The sequence below is a fragment of the Megalobrama amblycephala genome, linkage group LG3, assembly GCF_018812025.1.
Source record: "Megalobrama amblycephala isolate DHTTF-2021 linkage group LG3, ASM1881202v1, whole genome shotgun sequence".
Classification (NCBI taxonomy): domain Eukaryota; kingdom Metazoa; phylum Chordata; class Actinopteri; order Cypriniformes; family Xenocyprididae; genus Megalobrama; species Megalobrama amblycephala.
In genome coordinates this window covers 48,044,864-48,063,323 of record NC_063046.1, presented here as the reverse complement: position 1 = coordinate 48,063,323, position 18,460 = coordinate 48,044,864, and the positions used below count along the sequence as shown (strand labels likewise).

General features: G+C 36.5%; 1 protein-coding gene across 4 annotated transcripts in view; it reads left to right on the top strand.

Annotated features, from left to right (window-relative positions):
• Positions 1-18,460, top strand: part of chd3 (chromodomain helicase DNA binding protein 3) — a 71,334-nt gene that overhangs the window by 27,876 nt on the left and 24,998 nt on the right. For all 4 annotated transcript variants that reach the window (XM_048185841.1, XM_048185840.1, XM_048185839.1 and 1 more), the window contains exons 26-35: positions 1,608-1,694; positions 3,548-3,633; positions 4,043-4,176; positions 4,310-4,454; positions 7,452-7,617; positions 7,707-7,855; positions 12,988-13,222; positions 13,318-13,452; positions 13,696-13,824; positions 17,634-17,742. In XM_048185841.1, coding sequence (XP_048041798.1) covers positions 1,608-1,694; positions 3,548-3,633; positions 4,043-4,176; positions 4,310-4,454; positions 7,452-7,617; positions 7,707-7,855; positions 12,988-13,222; positions 13,318-13,452; positions 13,696-13,824; positions 17,634-17,742 — 1,375 coding nt within the window. The remainder of the gene's footprint in view (positions 1-1,607; positions 1,695-3,547; positions 3,634-4,042; positions 4,177-4,309; positions 4,455-7,451; positions 7,618-7,706; positions 7,856-12,987; positions 13,223-13,317; positions 13,453-13,695; positions 13,825-17,633; positions 17,743-18,460) is intronic.

Here is an 18,460-nt window from a genome sequence, read left to right as displayed (position 1 = left end):
ATCCTGGTGGTAGTGGAGAGGATGGAGGTGAAGGTTTGCGCTCCTATTCTCCATTGTTTTATGATCTGTTAAACAGTCCTGTCTAATACGTTAGATAGAACTGTTATACAAAGAAAGTAATTAGTATATGAAGAAGTTTACTGTGTGGTTGATGGCCAGTGTCGCTAGCTGAGCAGTAGGGCTGGGCGATATATCGCATGCGATTGTCACGCGCATTTCATCAGTAAAGCCGGTTCCCTGATCAACTGCTTTCAAATGGAGCGGTATTTAATAGACAGAACCGTAGTTCACTGACAAGCCACGCAATATCACGTTGGATTTTCTCCTTAGCGTAAAGGTTGAGGTCCATTGCTGTTTTCCGTGTTTGTAGAGTGTGTCCGGCCAATCAGCGTACACTTATGGGATACTGGATGACTGGACTAACCAGCGGAACGATTTCATTGCACCGCATCTCAAATATTGGTTTGGTCATTCTGAAATTCCTCAGCCAAAGTCTGTCATCAGAATGATTTGGTATAATGACCTCCCAGAAGCACCTCATATGATTGCGTTCCCAAACACCAGGCATCCAAACGCAAGATAAGATGATCATCAAATGATGTAGTAACCTATAAATTGTGAAATATTTCTAATATTTTAAGTCTGTCATGGTTTAAAGGGAATTTTGAATCCAAGATTTTCAGTGTGGTCTCAGACTTTTGGACCCCACTGTATTCTAATTAGCCCATTTTTCTTGCCTTTTATTACTATAACCATGTTTATGCTTGTCCTATAAATGCAGCATATTATCTCATTTAAATCTCTGAAATTACATCTTGTAGCAGTTTCATTCTCGGCATGTGGTTTACTACTTTACTTTTGATTGAGTAGGAAAGAAAGAGCATATCCCACACACTGCTGCTTTGGTCAGGTTAGAACAGCCACATGCAGTTGACTCAAAAACAGCTACATCCACAACACCCAGGGGATGCAAAAGTGTGGCAGCTTTTCATTTATGTGTCACAAAGAGAAAAACAAAATGGTCAGGAAAAAGACAAATAACACAAACGAAAAAGGAGGTTTTCTCCAAAAAGGAGTAGCATAGAATTTATGGTTTCGCAGTGGTGCTTACGGCTGCATAATTACAGTGATATTTAAGATAAACTGTAAGTACACATACTTTTCTTTGTGTATCCAAGCAACCTGACTTGCAAGGTTGTAATGTTGCGGCATACCCTCTGCAGAATATATTACATATGCACAGAGAACAATCCGCTGGCCTTTTTTAAAATTCAACAGTGGCCTGTGCTTCACTAATTTTTGTTTAAGCAGCTCTGTTTTTTTCCTGTAGGGCTAAATCATTCTCTTTGACAGTGGAATTTGAATCGAATGTGTGTGGATGGTTGGATAAGTGGAGATACAGAACATTTTGTCACAAAAGAGCCAAATCTGAAATAATCGCATGTGTCTTTTTTCCACTGTTGGAGAGAGTTGCCAAACTGATATTTAATAGTTTGGTTGGGCTTCTGGTGCATGGTAATTGTTTGACCACTGCTGAACATACTCTGTACTGTGGTTTGTACTGAGCGCTTGTTACTGACAGTGCTCTATTTTATATGCTGTTGCAGAGTGGCATGCTGACATTTCAGATAACCAATCAGAGTACTCTGTGGGCTCAGAGGAAGAAGATGAGGACTTTGATGAGAGGCCTGAGGGTGAGAACCGCACAGACACACTACCCTTTCCCACTTTGTTCTTAATAATAAAAAAATAAAATAAACATAATTAAATAATAATGGTAATAATAATATAATATGTCTGGTACTCATATAATAATATTATAATATAATAATAATAATAATAATAGGCTATTTTCAATAAAGTGAAAAACATATACATTGTTATTTCCAGTGTCGTGTTCTATATCAAATGAAACGTGTTGTAATGTCTTACTGATGACAAAACAGAAGATGTCGCTCACTGAAGCTTTTGGATCAAAACAATAACAAAAGCAGTGTTTGCTCTACCTGCAAAACAAATTGCAATACTTGCAGAATTCAGCAGCTAGAATTTTAACTGGGGCTAGAGCTGGCGACCATATAACTCCTGTTTTGAAGACGTTGCACTGGCTCCCTGTTAAATACCGTATAGATTTTAAAATCTTAATGCTTACATACAAGGCTCTTCATGGTCTCGCTCCACAGTATTTGGCAGACCTTTTAACACCTTACACGCCAACTCGCAATTTACGATCTTCTCAGCACGGCCTCTTAGCTGTTCCAGGGGTGAAAGGGCCTTTTCAACATATGCTCCAAAACTGTGGAACTCTCTCCCAACTGACATTAGGGATGCTAACAGCTAATTAGCTGTTTTTAAAACTTTGCTCAAAACATTCTTTTTCAGGAAAGCTTTTATTTGATTAGTTTTTTATGGTATTGTTTTGTGATTTATTTCTTGTTGAATTGTATAATATGTTGTCTTATGTTGTTGTGTTTTTCTTTTATGGAAAGTGCCTTGAGAAAGCAATTTAAAGGCACTATACAAAGTAAATGTATTATTATTATTATCTTTTAATTTCAGTCTCTCTGAAAAGCCTGTGCTGAATGGTGTAGTTTTAAAACAAATCCACAGTAAAATGAAACGAACAAACCAACAGTGTCTTACTGATACAATCTGACTGGAACTTAAGTTCATCCACACTTTCTTAAAGTAAGGATCACAAGGATGGTAATGCAAAGACTGTTTTTCCACAGCTTGGCACTTTAAAATGTCTCAAAACGTCTGTTTTCAGAACTGTGGTTTACACCCGTGAACCCTACATATGTTGCATAAAAATGTGGTCTGGGGTACGGTTCATGTGAACTCCAGTACGGTTCGCTGCTGATATGAACGCAATCGTACTAAATCGCGGAAATGAGCCATTATTAATGACGTATGATTCATTAAAACTGTTTTTGTGTGTGTTCTCACTTACTTTCCTGACAAGCATGACTGACGAACTGCAAACAGAATGAATATGTCGTTTCTGCTGGACTCTTTTGTACTTTTGCGGCACATAGACGCAAGTGTCATTATGTGCTGACATTTGAAAAATAAAACCAAAGGTTCAAAAACCAAAATATAAAAGTGAGGTGAGGATTATGGATTTTGCTGCATTCTTCTGTTGTCATTACCTTGCAACAGGGGTAAACAGCTGCTGCTTTGATGATGCATGCGTACCATGGTTCAGACCCAAATAATATCATTTGAACACAATCCAGTGGGGGAAGTTTGCACATGTACAAATCTCGTTATAACTACTATACCCCACCCCTTCAATCTTTTAGCACCATTTAGACTTTAATTAAGTTTTTTTTGTACATTTCTGTCCCTTTTGGTACTTAATTGGTATGTCTTGTGGTTTTGTCAGTTTTTGCTATTCTTCTGGAGGCACATTCACAGTTTATGTATTGCAGCTGTTCAGGATAATGTATCCTTCCTGTGCTGTAACCCTGTTTCCTGACGCTGGCTCAGTGAGATGGACATGTTGAACTGATCTCTTGGCTGACTCTCCTCTCCCCCCGTCCAGGTCGCAGACAGTCACGCAGGCAGCTCAGAAACGAGAAAGATAAACCATTGCCACCCCTGTTGGCCAGAGTGGGCGGCAACATCGAGGTATTGCGGATTTGTTTTTGTCCAGCTTTTCTTTATGTGTTTGTTTGTTTTGGCATAACTAATGTAAATGGCCATTTAAAGACATCCTTGTGCTTAGTGTAAAATCAACATTAGCCTATTGGTCACAGTTTAATGTGGATAATAGTGTATTTTCCAAGTGTTTGCTTATCTAGAGGTCGTGGCCAGTATATGCAGTGTCTCTGGATGTGTGCCTCTCATAATTAAATTGAATGACATACAGCTGGATATAACAGGGCTGCATTTTTTTCCAGTTTTGAGAATTGTGCAGAAATGTTTCATAATGTCAATAACATCATGTCTGTTTTTCATACAATGCCTGATTAAAATAAAACAATTGACATAAAAATGGAATCTGCTGCTTTATCATGTGTCTGTGTGTGTTGGTCAGGTATTGGGCTTTAATACACGTCAGAGAAAAGCCTTCCTGAATGCCGTCATGAGATGGGGGATGCCAGCTCAGGACGCCTTCACCTGCCAATGGCTCGTGCGAGACCTCCGCGGCAAGAGCGAGAAAGAGTTCAAGTATGACTTTCTTTACCAGTTAATGTGTTTGGAAGATGTAATTTGATATAGTAACGTGCACGCTGTAGACTTGGGTTCTGCTAAGGAAATTTTTTCTTCTTTTTTCCATTTTCTTTCTTTGTTTCTCTGGCAGGGCGTACGTATCGCTCTTCATGAGGCACCTCTGTGAGCCGGTGGCTGATGGTTCGGAGACGTTCGCTGACGGTGTCCCACGTGAGGGGCTCTGCAGGCAGCCAGTTCTCACTCGTATAGGGGTCATGTCTCTGGTTAAGAAGAAGGTCAGTGTGAAGCCCTGTTCACACTGCCAGTGACTTTTTCGCTGCATGTCTCTAGTCTCTGTACTGTGAAGTCGCTTGTGGGAGTTCCTAGTGCTGTCGCTATAATATCATTGGTAGACTGCACGTCTGGTCGTATCTATAGAAAATGCAATCATAAATGATATGTAAAACTAAGAAATCATTCTAATTTGACTAGGAATTAGGCTTAAAACAATTAAAAGTAACATTCTGCTGTTGTAGAGTGTTGTGATTGCAGGGCTCAGTGCATTAAATCATTTGCTATTAACTAATTAAACTCACTCAAACTGTCAAAAAAAACTAAAACATCATTCAAATTTGACAAAAAATCAATTTACTTGTCCCTAATATTCAACACAATACAGGGGAAACTGTAATATGAACTGCAGCAGTGCTAAACTGCTCACAGCATCATATAATTAACAACACAAAATGTATGAATCAAACTCACAAGACTGCCGACAGTTTCTTTTCCACGTATCATTTTATTATATCTATGTATGTACAGTCAAATCATAAAAAACCTCCGGAATTATTTCTGTCTGTCTTGCCTGCACTCGAGACGGTGACGTGAGCTCCAGAGAGCCTTCACTCCTATTGGTTGTTGCTCACAAAATTCGCTCCTGATTTGCATAAAGTTGAAATATCTGAACTTTTGTCACGTGTCTTCCATCGCTTGACACGCCTACATTCTGCCGCCAACGTCACTGTCGCTCTTGTCGCCGGAAGTCGCCAGCACTTTGTCCCTGCATGTCGCTGGCAGTGTGAACGGGGCTGGAGTCTGCTAACGGGGGTTTTGTATGAGCTGCACGATTCTGGATTTTTTTTTTTTTTTCAGACAGAGATTGTGATTTACCCTCAATTCTAAACAGACAACTAAAAAAAACATGTAATTTACTAGAGGTTCTGACAAAATGTTAATTGCTGTAGTCGATTTAAAATTTAATTAATCTGAATGAATTATTTAAAAAAAAAAACGGTTTGAATGAATGATTCAGTGACTCACTTATTAATACTTCACTTGTTTCATTACTGGATGAGTCAGCGTTTTTGAACAAATCTCTTGAATGAATGATTCAATGACAAATTATTTTTTTAACAGTCACTTGTCACCACCAACGTAGACATCAGTGTTTATATCTAAACTGTAAACTTTTATTCCAGTACTTCTATGATAATATGAATATTTGTAATATATGAGATCTGACTGCATACTCACTTGCAAAAAGTTTATTGATGTATGAATACTTGAGTTTTTTGATATATGAATATTTGTAACAGAAATAATGATACTGTGTGGCGATACTCCTCATGGTCAGATTGTCCTGTCGTCAGCGTGTCGTCAATCTAATTTTGCTTTATTTGATCATTTATTTAGTTGTTTATTTACTCATTTATTTATTATTAATTTACTTGTTTATTAATACTTAATTAATCACTTAATTTTATAATCAGTGGAAATGACAGGAGTGAAATGTGAATCATCCATCATTTTGTGAGCAAAGATGGAGTTGGTGATCAAGAAAATGTCACGTCGCAATATTGGAAATATTTCAGTTTTGAACCATGAATGCAAGCCAGAGGATATCACACCAGCAATGGGCAAACATTATGCAAGAGTTGGTGCCAGTGAAGGAGTCTCAAACCCTGGTCAAATATTCACTACAGTGAAAGTAAAAACTGACCAAACTTTTGACATCTGATGCTGCATCAATGGCACATACTATCTCAGAGACAATGAGAGATCAAAGTACTTCAACATATGCTGATAACAGTATATAAATGTCTCAAAGGATTAGTTCACTTCTGAATTCAAATTTCATGATAATTTACTCACCCCCATGTCATCCAAGATGGTGGGGTTCACTGGGTTGAAGGTCTAAATTGCAGTTTCTGTGCAGCTTCAAAGCACTATACACGATCCCAGATGAGGAATGAGGGTCTTATCTAGCAAAAAGATTGGTCATTTTCTAAAAAAAAAATAAAAATGATATACGTTTTAACCACAATCGTCTTGCACTAGCTCTCTTCCTCCTCTTCTTCTTGTAGAACTCCGGCAGTGTAGATGCTGCTAAGTGTATTACTGCCCTCCACAGGTCAAAGTTTGAACTAAATTGTCATATACAATATGCTAGTGCAAGTATATAAGGATTAGTTCAAACTTTGACCTGTGGAGGGCAGTAATACACTTAGCAGCATCTACACTGCCGGAATTCTACAAGAAGAAGAGAGCGAGTGCAAGCCTGCGTCTTAATGTGCATACTATCCATCCTAAATAGTTTGTGACACTAGTAATATTCAATACTATTTAGGGCGGATAGGGTGGATAGTATGCACATTGGGATGCAGGGCAAGACAAGCGTTTGTGGTTAAAACGTATATATATATATTTTTTTTTTAGAAAATGACAGATCGTTTTGCTAGATAAGACCCTTATTCCTCGTCTGTGATCGCGAAGAGCCCTTTGAAGCTGCACTGAAACTGCAATTTAGACCTTCAACCCAGTGAACCCCACTGAAGTCCACTATACAGAGAAAAACCCTGGAATTTTTTGGAATGTTTATTTCTTTTCGACTGAAGAAAGAAAGACATGAACATCTTGGATGACATGGGGGTGAGTAAATTATCATGAAATATGAATTCAGAAGTGAACTATTCCTTTAATTTATCTTCTTAATATTTCTTTTGTGGCTCATATGTAGTGAAAATTAGAAGAGAAGTATTTTGTGTTAAACAAGTTGTCGACACACACTGTCTCAGTTAAACTGTCCATATGAAATGTATCTAAGAAGACAGCCTAATCATATGTACAGGGCTTCTAGTTGAGACTAATTAGTCGACTAGTCCCATATGTAGTTTTGCGCAATTCTAGAATTAACGTTTAATAACCTTTAACAATAACAATGAATTAAAAGCTGTAAGATGTAAGCTTTGTTTTCCTATTTCTTTGATTGATAAATATGTACATATTGTGTGCAGGTGCAAGAGTTTGAGCACATTAACGGTAAATGGAGCATGCCTGAACTGAAGCCAGAGATTACTGTGGACTCCAAGAAATCTTCAAGAGCCTCTTCACCTGCCATTAAGACAGACACTCCCACACCTGAACTGAGCTGTAACAACACACCATGCACCTCAAAACCAGGTACAAACCCACCTAAAATCCTCACATGCAGCTCAAAGAGAGAATCTCACATACACAGAGACTTCACCTGCTGTGACCTGTTCCCACAGCCACTCCCTCTCCACCCGACAAGATAGAAAAGAGCGCAAAAGAGGCGGAGAAAGATGAGTGTGAGACAGAACCAGAAAGAGAGAGAGAGAAGGAAAAAGTAAAAGAAGGAAAGGAGGGGGAGAGTGTGGAAAGCACAGAACATGGAGAGGTAAGTGAGTGTATGTGTGTGTGTGTGTGCGCTCACGCGTTTTTGTAATTTATGAGGACACAAATTTGTATAATGGAGACCATCCAACAGTCCTAAATAATAGTACTAAATAAGGTCATAATAAAAATGCATAAATGTTGTGTGATGGTTATGTTTAGGGGTTATAAAATGGCATCTCAGTATAAAAACAACCGAAGTAAAAAAAAATTAGAAGATAAAATCTCCAGTGTCAGGGTGTGGCAGGCAGGGCTTGACATTACATTTTTTGCTCACCAGCCACTGTGGCTAGGGGTTTTTCCAAAGTTACTAGCCACTCAGCATTTTCACTGGCCACAATTTTTCTGTTGGGAAATTACATTTTATATGATTAAAGTTGACTTTGGCATGCTAAAATTACTTGATTTTGAGTCATTTTACTTGATTAGCGAGATTTAAAACCCTTTCAAACTTTCAAATGCAGATTGACGACCCAAATCAAGACTATGCTACATGGTATATCAGCTGGTATGTACGGGTGGGTAATATGAACATAATATGATACATTTATAAGTTATTTTTGTTAGGCTATATAAAAAGAAAAAAGAAGCAAATTAGCAACTTAATAGTAAATTAAATAGCTTAAACTCTTTTTTCAGATACAGTAGGTTTATTTAACATCAGTGTTGGGCACATTACTTTAAAAAAGTAATAAGTTATAGTTACTAGTTACTTCTCACAAATAGTAACTGAGTTACATCATTATAAAAGTAACTAATTACCAGGGAAAGTAACTATTGCGTTACTTTAAAAAAAAAAAATCAAATATGTCAAATAACTTGGATGCCCCAAAATTAAATATAAGTCTAAAAATAAATTATGCTTGATCCAACTCGATTCATGATACGTAGTATCATATTTATGTTTAAATAGGCCTATGCTATTTTTTAAATGAATCTATTTGATTATGAAAAGTGAACAGCATGCGTAAGATAGGATACATCATAAGATGCGCAATATATCAGGACATGGAGTGGGTCAGACATGATTTTGACCACTTCAAAGCCTTTCTTTAAAGAGAATTTTGTTTTGTAAAAATTGTATCTTAATATTAATCAGTGTTTCATCAACCATTTGCCTGGATTTAATAAATAAGAAGAAATATAGCAGACAATATAATCATGACATTGGAGGCTCCGGCGCGATCACTTGCGCGTCTTATAGACTAAGTGAACCGAAACTCAGCGTATAAGGCTGCTTGCCTCACAGACATGAGAAATATATCTATAAAAAGCTTGAAATGTAATGAAATGTATTTTAAATGAAATACGAAAAAAATAGGCCACTCTCTGATTATGTAATCTGAATGAAATATGCATTCTCTCTGTAGGCGCGTCCATTATGCAGAGATGATGAGAGTCAGCAATGTCAACTTCATCTTTGCAGCCGACACTGATTCAGAAAACATTAGTTTATTAATTAACAATTAAAATGTCTCTTTGCTGTTTTTTGTTATATTCATAATCATTACTTTTGCCGGTTCTTTATGGCAAGCTTTATTACGTAAACCCTCATTATTATGGTTTATTCTCTCCAGTATTTAAGAAATTAAATGAATATAAATGTGATTAGTCTACTAATACTTAAATGAACAACTACTAGTCGACTAGAAAAAACTTATTTCACATATTTTCGATCCAGCATGTCACAAAGGGTATTCTGGTTTGAGCTTGCGCTCCAATCGCATGCTCTGACACAGACCCACACACAGAGCATCGTACATTATTATCAGTTTAAAATTGTATTTGTGCATGACTAACCTGTAAAAAATGCTTTGCAGGTCTATCATCTCTAGTCACACACCACTCATCATCAGTTTCACCCCAGCACACACCAGAGAAATAACTTTGCAGGTTTTATGGCTAAGAGAGAGTCTTGGATATAAACCGCATCAGTGAGCTCAATTAGTAATGCAGCATTTTATTGTCAGTAACGGTAACGGCATTTTAACGGGGGGAAAAAGTAATTTGTTTGATTACTCGTTACTGAAAAAAGTAACGCCGTTTATTTATAACGCCGTTATTCCCATCACTGTTTAACATGTATACATTTATTTAACATCTTTTGTTGTTTGATCAACATTAATGACAGACAGGTATTTAATTGGGTTGCTGAATGCATGGATGTAATATACTGACACATATCCAGTTTTTACCCACCCGTTTACGTCCACTTAAGCCATAACCGATTCACGCGAGATACTCCACACGATGGACATTTTGACATCAGTGTGTGCATGTATTTGAATATACAGGCACAAGGAGATTTGATCGTGCACGCGATATTGAGTGTGCTTCTGTTGTGTGTCATTCAGCGCGATTCCGCCTATCCCGCCTTCACTAACTGCAAGTTAATCGATAACGAATTTTGTGCTATGACGAGCTTGGCTTAGGCTGTAGGCTGAAATTATATTCAACCCACCAAAGTGGCTTGTGGGAGTGGCTGTCTTACCCACCACAGCTGAAATCTACCCGCATTTGTCGGGTTGATGGGTGTTAATGTCAAGCCCTGGTGGCAGGGATTATTTTATTACACAGGTTTAGAGTTAAACACTACATGAACCTTTCTATATAAATCTAGTGTTTCAGAAAGTGTGTGAGAGCATGCATATATGTTTGCTTTGGTTTTGGTTTTTGGTTTGGTTTGCTTTTGGTTCTTCAGACAAGCTGCTTTTAGTGGTGGCTTTAATGATCTGTTAAGAATCATATAATGTAATAATGTTTGTTAATTTTAAAGTTATTATACAATACAATACAATACAATGTTTATTTATATAGCACATTTAAAACCGCATTGACTGAAGTCGACCAAAGTGCTTCACAGAGTATGCAGAATATTATATAACAGAATATTATTATGAAGTGAAACCTATGATTTAGAGTGTGGTATATGCTACTGTTCAAAAGTTTGGGGTCGGTAAGATTATTTAATGTTTTTGAAAGAAGTCTCTTCTGCTCACCAAGTCTGCATTTATTTGATCAAAAATACAGTAAAAACAGTAATATTTTTTTTATTATTTTAATATATTTTCAAAAACAGTTACATTTTCTGTTTGAATATATTTTGAAATGTAATTTATTACTGTGATGAAAAGCTGAATTTTCAACATCATTACTCCAGTCTTCAGTGTCACATGATCCTTCAGAAATCATTCTAATATTCTGGTTTGCTGCTCAACATTTCCTATTATCAGTTTTGAAAACAGTTGTGCTGCTTAATATTTTTGTCAAAGCTATAATACATTGTTTGGTATTAAAGGTGCCGTAGAACGTCTTTTTAAAAGATGTAATATAAGTCTAAGGTGTCCCCTGAATGTGTCTGTGAAGTTTCAGCTCAAAATAACTGCCTATTTTGGGGCATCATTAAATATGAGCCGATTTAGGCTGCGGCCCCTTTAAATGCTCATGCTCCCCGCCCACGGAGCTCGCGCTTGCCTTAAACAGCATAAACAAAGTTCACCCAGCTAATATAACCCTCAAAATGGATCTTTACAAAGTGTTCGTCATGCAGCATGTCTAATTGCGCAAGTATGGTATTTATTTGGATGTTTACATTTGATTCTGAATGAGTTTGATGGTGCTCCGTGGCTAAAACTAACATTACACACTGTTGGAGAGATTTATAAAGAATGAAGTTGTGTTTATGAATTATACAGACTGCAAGTGTTTAAAAAATGAAAATAACGACTCTCTTGTCTCCGTGAATACAGTAAGAAACGATGGTAACTTTAACCACATTTAACAGTACATTAGCAACATGCTAACAAAACATTTAGAAAGACAATTTACAAATATCACTAAAAATATCATGTAATCATAGATCATGTCAGTTATTATTGCTCCATCTGCCATTTTTTGCTATTGTTCTTGCTTGCTTACCTAGTCTGATGATTCAGCTGTGCACATCCAGACGTCCTGCCCTTGTCTAATGCTTTAATATGAGCTGGCATATGCAAATATTGGGGGCGTACATATTAATGATCCCAACTGTTACATAACAGTCGGTGTTATGTTGAGATTCGCCTGTTCTTCTGAGGTCTTTTAAACAAATGAGATTTCTATAAGAAGGAGGAAGCAATGGTGTTTGAGACTCACTGTATGTCATTTCCATGTACTGAACTCTTGTTATTCAACTATGCCAAGATAAATTCAATTTTTAATTCTAGGACACCTTTAAGGTAAAAGGATTTACTGTTCCTTTTTGATCAGCTTAATGCATCCTTGCTCAATACAAATAATTATTTCATTCAAACAAATTCTTCCTGACTCCATAGTTTTTAATGGTAGTATATAAAAGTAAATTACAAGTAAAACTTCTTAGTAACAGTGCAAAATATCACATTTCACACCTAAGTAAATGTATTTGACATTGATCAGACTTTTGTATGTACTTAAAAGGGATTGTTCACCCAAATATGATTTTGTATTCTGTCTTCATTTACTCATCTTCATGTGGAACACATGAAGAAATGCGTCAGTGTTGTTGTTTTTTGTCCATACAGTGGAAGTTACATTCTTCAAAATATCTTCTTTTATGTTCTGCAGAAGAATAAAAGTCATACAGATTTAGAACAACATAAGGGCGAATAAATTATTATTATTATTATTATTATTTTTTTGTGGGGTATCCCTTTAATTTATTGCATGAACGACTAAATTTCCCTAATCCACAGATCTCGATGGAAATCTAAAGTCTCAAAACTGGAAAAGGGGAGTTACAACTGCATGCACAGCACTTTTGGTTATTTTCAGCTTAATTTGAACAAATCTAATATAAAACAGCTCTGTTCCAGGATGCCTGAAGAAGCAGGAAGCAAACCATCCCAAACCCTGCATAAGTGACTGTCCTTAGCTGAACGTCTGCTATAATCTAATGAAATAAACATCTGTTTTAATATAATGAAATATTTATGATTTATTTTTTTCTTGATACAAAATGATTTTGTCAGAATGCAGCTTTTGAATAACTATCAATAACCTTATCCGGGGTGCCTGAAGAAGCTGGAAGTACCGCTGCGTGTGTTTGTTTGTAAACTGTTAAGTTCGTATAAATACATGTGAAACTCAAATAAAGAGTGTTTCTTTCTCTTCTTCCAGACTTCCACCACACTAGAAGAGGGTGAGAAAGATCCTGTAACCAGTGAAAAAGCTCAGTCATCTGAAAGTCCAACAGCAGCATCTGATGACTCAAAAACGAAAGAAAATCCTGACATTTCTCAATCTTCTCCGAAAGAAAAGAGTGAAAAAGAAAAGCAAGACGAGGAGAGCACTGAAAAAGAGGCCTCCCCTGAGAAAACGTCTGATTCCCCTTCCATTAAAGATGAAAGCAGAGGTACCTGTGGCACCAACTGGTGAAATCTGATTGCCTATAATGCCAGTCGATCATTTCATTGTAATTTGAGGGCTGATTGTTGTCTGTCATTACAGAGGCTCTGAAAGGGGACAAGGGAGAGAAAAGAGAGAAGGCTGGAGAAGAGAAAGAGAAGAGTGAGGTGACGTCTCCTCTCACAGAAACAACAGAAAAGAAAGAGAAGTTAGATCAATCTTCTGATATCAAAAAAGGTGAATCTTACAAAATACTACCTCTTCGCATTTTGTATGTTTCATAGTTACATAGAGAAGAATAAAAACTACCTGACCAAAGTTGTTCATACAGTCTTTCACAAAAACTGAGTACAGTCAATGGTGCATCCAACAGTATTACTGAAGTCAAGCCTTCATTTTTTCTGGTGTATTAATGTAGGAAATAAATTACTAAACTAAACATGATGCAAACATGCTTTTACTTTTTCTTTTGGGACACAGAGGAGGTGAAAGGTGAAAGGGATGCTGGGAAGGAGGTCAGAGGGCAGAGGGAGGAGGTACCCAAAGGTAATGGCAAACCCACAGAGCGTCCACGGTTTATGTTCAACATTGCAGATGGAGGATTCACAGGTAAACTCAACCATTTGGTTGTTTAAAGATCCCCCCCCCCCCCCCCCCCAGAAAAATATTGTATGTAGACTATATGTTAAAGGTATGCTATGTAACTTTTCTAGTATTTAAAAAAAAAAAAAACTGCATGCATTTTGCAAAAGAACATTGTTTTGGTTGTGATTATCCTACTTCTAATAAAACATTCATTACCAGGCTTAAGAGATATAAGATTTATATGGAAAGGATCTCCAGCTGACTAGCTGAACACGTTACTGTAGCTTTACCCATTAATAGGCATGGTACTTCCTTTAAAATAAATACCAGCACTGCGCTACAAAATCTATAATGAAATGACCCTTCACAATAGATAATGCTTGACAATGAACTTCTCACCATCTACAAAAAGACAAGCCAATGTTGATTTTTGTTTTATTACAAGCTCTGTCACGTTTTTTGTCAGCATAGTCTCCTTTGTTCTGCTTTTTTTAAATGGGTGATTCCTCAGAGTTTGGAGATTTAGCTGCTCCATGTAAACCTTTCTCGCTCGTTGTGACAACTAACCTATGTCACTCACACACCACACATGTGTCAAAAGGAGCCAGAGCAACTTTTCTCAATTTACGGATATGACAAGACACGCACGGGCAAGTGACGTATATACGCGAAACAATCCCATCAGGTCTAAAGTATAAACGCGTATAATACGTTTACCATAGTGAATCGGGGTAAGACAAAAACATGTTTTGAAAGAAGGATTGATAATGTATTGACTCATTTAAATTTTGTTAATTTTGAACAAAAAAAGCTACATTAAATATATGTTGTAAACAGCAGGGCTTAAAGGTGCTAAAGAGGATGTTTTGTTTTATACATTTTTGCAATATTACTTGAAACTGTCTTTACTAACTGATAAAATACTATTTAGTAGGTGCACTGAAAGTAATAATATTAATATACATCATCTGTGCACAAGGTAGGGCCTTAAAAACATCAGCCAATCGTTTACGCGATCATCGCATAAACGATTGGCCCTCTGGCTTGTCAATCACTGCCATGACGATCCATGTGAGAGACATCCAGTAACATTCCACACTCCACAGGTGCCGCATGCAATGTTTTTGTCAGGAAACAGGAGTAACAACTGCAGATTATGAGTCACCTGCGGTGAGTCCGACATAATGAATCCACTAAGTGTGTGCGCGGCTTTAAGTGTAAGGCCGATTATGAATGTAAATTGATACTTATGACTGATCGCGCTCAAACGCGTCCAGTCAGAGCCAGTTGCGTTCAGTCTGCGATTACAGTCGGTGTTCAAATTCCATGTGAAAGTATATAAATCTGCTTCAGGAGCAGGAAACAATCGCTGTATGTTGAGCACAGTCAGAATGTTTTAGCTAGTCGTTAAATGTGTGCCTGGCTTAATAACACAGCGAATGCCGGTGGTAAACACTCGTGTTCCGATACTCGTGCACGAGTTTTGGGAGGTGTTCCCTCTAAATGAGCTGTGAAGGAGGGGGGGTTGTTCTTACCCATGCGCTCATTTCAAAAACTCAGTCGACAAAAAGAACCTCTTTAGCACCTTTAAGAAAATATATTTTTCAAATTTCAAATATATTTCGTTTAAAACTTCAAATGCCAAAATATATTAGAAAATGTACTTCAAGTGGCAAGACGATATATATCTAATCTTAGATTTTTATAAATGTATTTTGGACAATGTAAATATGTACGTATATTTCCTAATATATTTTTTGGTAGCTAAATCAATCAATATATTTTAACGTGTATGTTAGCTATATATATATGTGTTTGTGTGTGTTATATATGTATGTTAATGTAAAATATATACATAAATATTAAAAATATAACTATTTTTAGCTGTATGGGCAAGGCCTTCACTAGCATCTATTGTGAGCTATAGATGAAGGTGCTTTTAAGTGCCATCCAAAAACAAACAACGGCAAAAAGCTACTATAATATAATGAAACAGTTTTTTTAAATTTATTTGTTGCTTGAAAGAGCTAATTTTGAAATGTCGTCAATGGAGAAAGATGTTGTTTGCCTCCTGATGGTGTAATTATGGCATCTTCCAGTAGGGGCCAACAGGACCATGTTTAGAAACATACATATTTTTCAATTTAGTTTGATGATGCTAATAACACAGTAATGACACCCTGCAGCTTATGGATGCATTTTTGACATTCATATCGATTTGACATTCATATTGCTTGGTCAGTTGCTTGATTCTGACTCCTACATCTTGATTTTTATCCATATTTATTCTTTGAACATCACACTAGTTCATTTTTTCCCAAGTATTGACTAGCACAGTAATATGAGCCAGGTAATTGTGCCAACATTATGTAAAGCTGCTCACTCATGTTAAGTGAAGCATGTTCTGTTATGATAAAGCGCAATGGAACAGTGTGTTGTTGAGGTAGCATGACAGTGTGGTTACATTGTGAAGGAGCAGTTCAACTTCTCTGTGCTTCCGTTGAGCGGTTTTACCAGGAACAGCAAGCAGTGATTTCATCTGTCAGTGGTTTACAAAGACTTCCCTTAGATTAGTTTCCATCGTTCACCATTGATTATTTCCTAAAATGACTTGTGTTGAAATGTGAAAACCTATGATTTCATGCATTCTGCTTATATTCATGGTCAATCCGTATGTAAATGTACACTCTTGTGTTTATATTTTGTGTGCAGATACTGTATAAATGCATGCATCAGTATTTCTCTGCGAGACTAATACTATGAATAATTGGCATGTGGTAAGGGTGGATACTGTAATGGGAGTATTGGGAATATAAAGGGAGAGTTCAGGAGTAGGTGTGCCATTTCCCATTACAAATTCTGAGAAAATTTAAAAAAAAATGACTAATGACCAACACAATAAATTATCATCAACACAATGACTAATATGATCAGGAGTAGGGTCACTTGAAAAACATTGCGTTTGGGTTTCTTTTATCCCAGAGATGCCACAAGTTATTAACTAAATCATAAAATGGATATTTATTTGTGCATTTTTTATGTTTAGATTACTTTTGCCACCATCCATTTCCTCAGTTAAATCTTTAAATACTTTAATGACAATGTTAAATGTAATTTTTTAGCAAATCTCAAAATGAATATCCATCTTGTACATTATAATGTTTTAACACCTAAGTTCATTTATAAAATGTAAAACTCGTTTTAGATTTTATTTTTCACATCATATTTTTAATTTCTAATTTTAGTTATTTAGTAATAATAGTAATTTTAGTTTTATTGATTAATTAATGATTTATTAGCCTTAACATGAAAATAGTTATTGGCTTATCAGTATCAGCCATAATTTTAATATTGGTGCATCCCTAATTAAATGTTTTTCATTCAGCCCCGATCATGTTCAAATACCAGATAGATAAAATCCAACACCTGTCATCTCAATAACCCTTAGTTAGCAAGCTAGTGGTCATTTTCTTGTCTATTATTTCTTTGATTTTTCCCAGCCCCAGTCTCTATAAATAGTTTCAGTTCCCAGAAGCCAATCACTTTTACATAGTTTAATTTACAACTTTAAAAAAGAACAACTAAACATCAAGGGGTTTATTATTACTGTAGCTATAAACATTTCACCAGCGTCGATAAAACATTTCAAGCAAACACTAAGCATACAGCCTGCACTCTGGACAAATCATTTCGTTTATAGCTAGATAACTTTAAATTTACATGCTTGCAAGCTTCATTGTTGGAGGATTGTTGCCTTTTGTTTATTTACTCGTCAGCAGGTACAAACGGTATAACTGATATCTGGCCATGTCGTGTTTTTCTTTTCTGCACAGAGCTCCACACTCTTTGGCAGAATGAGGAGCGGGCGGCCATTTCATCAGGCAAGATCAATGAGATCTGGCACCGGCGACACGACTTCTGGCTGCTGGCAGGCATTGTGTGGTATCCTTGGAGATAGGCTGCTGTCACCGTAGAAACAATCCAGTTCCATTAATGTATATTTATACTGCGTTTGCTAAATGAACATTTTGTTTAGAGCTCAAAGCCAAGAAGAACAAGGCAATAAAATGAGATGGTAAAAACAGAGTTGCTACAAATACATTTATATTGCTTTAGTGAATACTACAGAAAGCTAAATTGTTATTTTTTCATTGAAAATAAAGATCTTTACACTTGAACACCTCAGGGTTTCAAGTACGGAATTTCATTTAAATAATTTCCAGGTCTGGATAAGTGTGGAAAAAAGAAAACAGAGTATGGAAAAATGTTTCCAGATTTCTAAAATACAAAATTAAGAAGCTCTAAAAAAGGAAATGTATAAAACAAGCAGTGTTTTCATGACAAATACTTAGTGGTTGTTTAGGGTCGAACACAACTGAACACAATTTCATTATGCAAAACTTTGTCTTTACTATAATCTCTTTTGAACGAATGTGCGTGTGCCACTCAAACCATCAAACAGATAAAGAAGCAAACGATCAGCTCAGGCCCTGTTTACACCTTGTATTAAGAAGCATTTTCGTCAATTCGATCACAAGTGGAAAACGCAAAATACAGGTGTAAATGGGGTCTAAAAAGTTTTGAGCTTGTCAAGTTTCGACCACTTCCAGAGGTAGTTTAAAACGCATTTGAACGGATTGCTTTTAAAGTGTAGACGCTC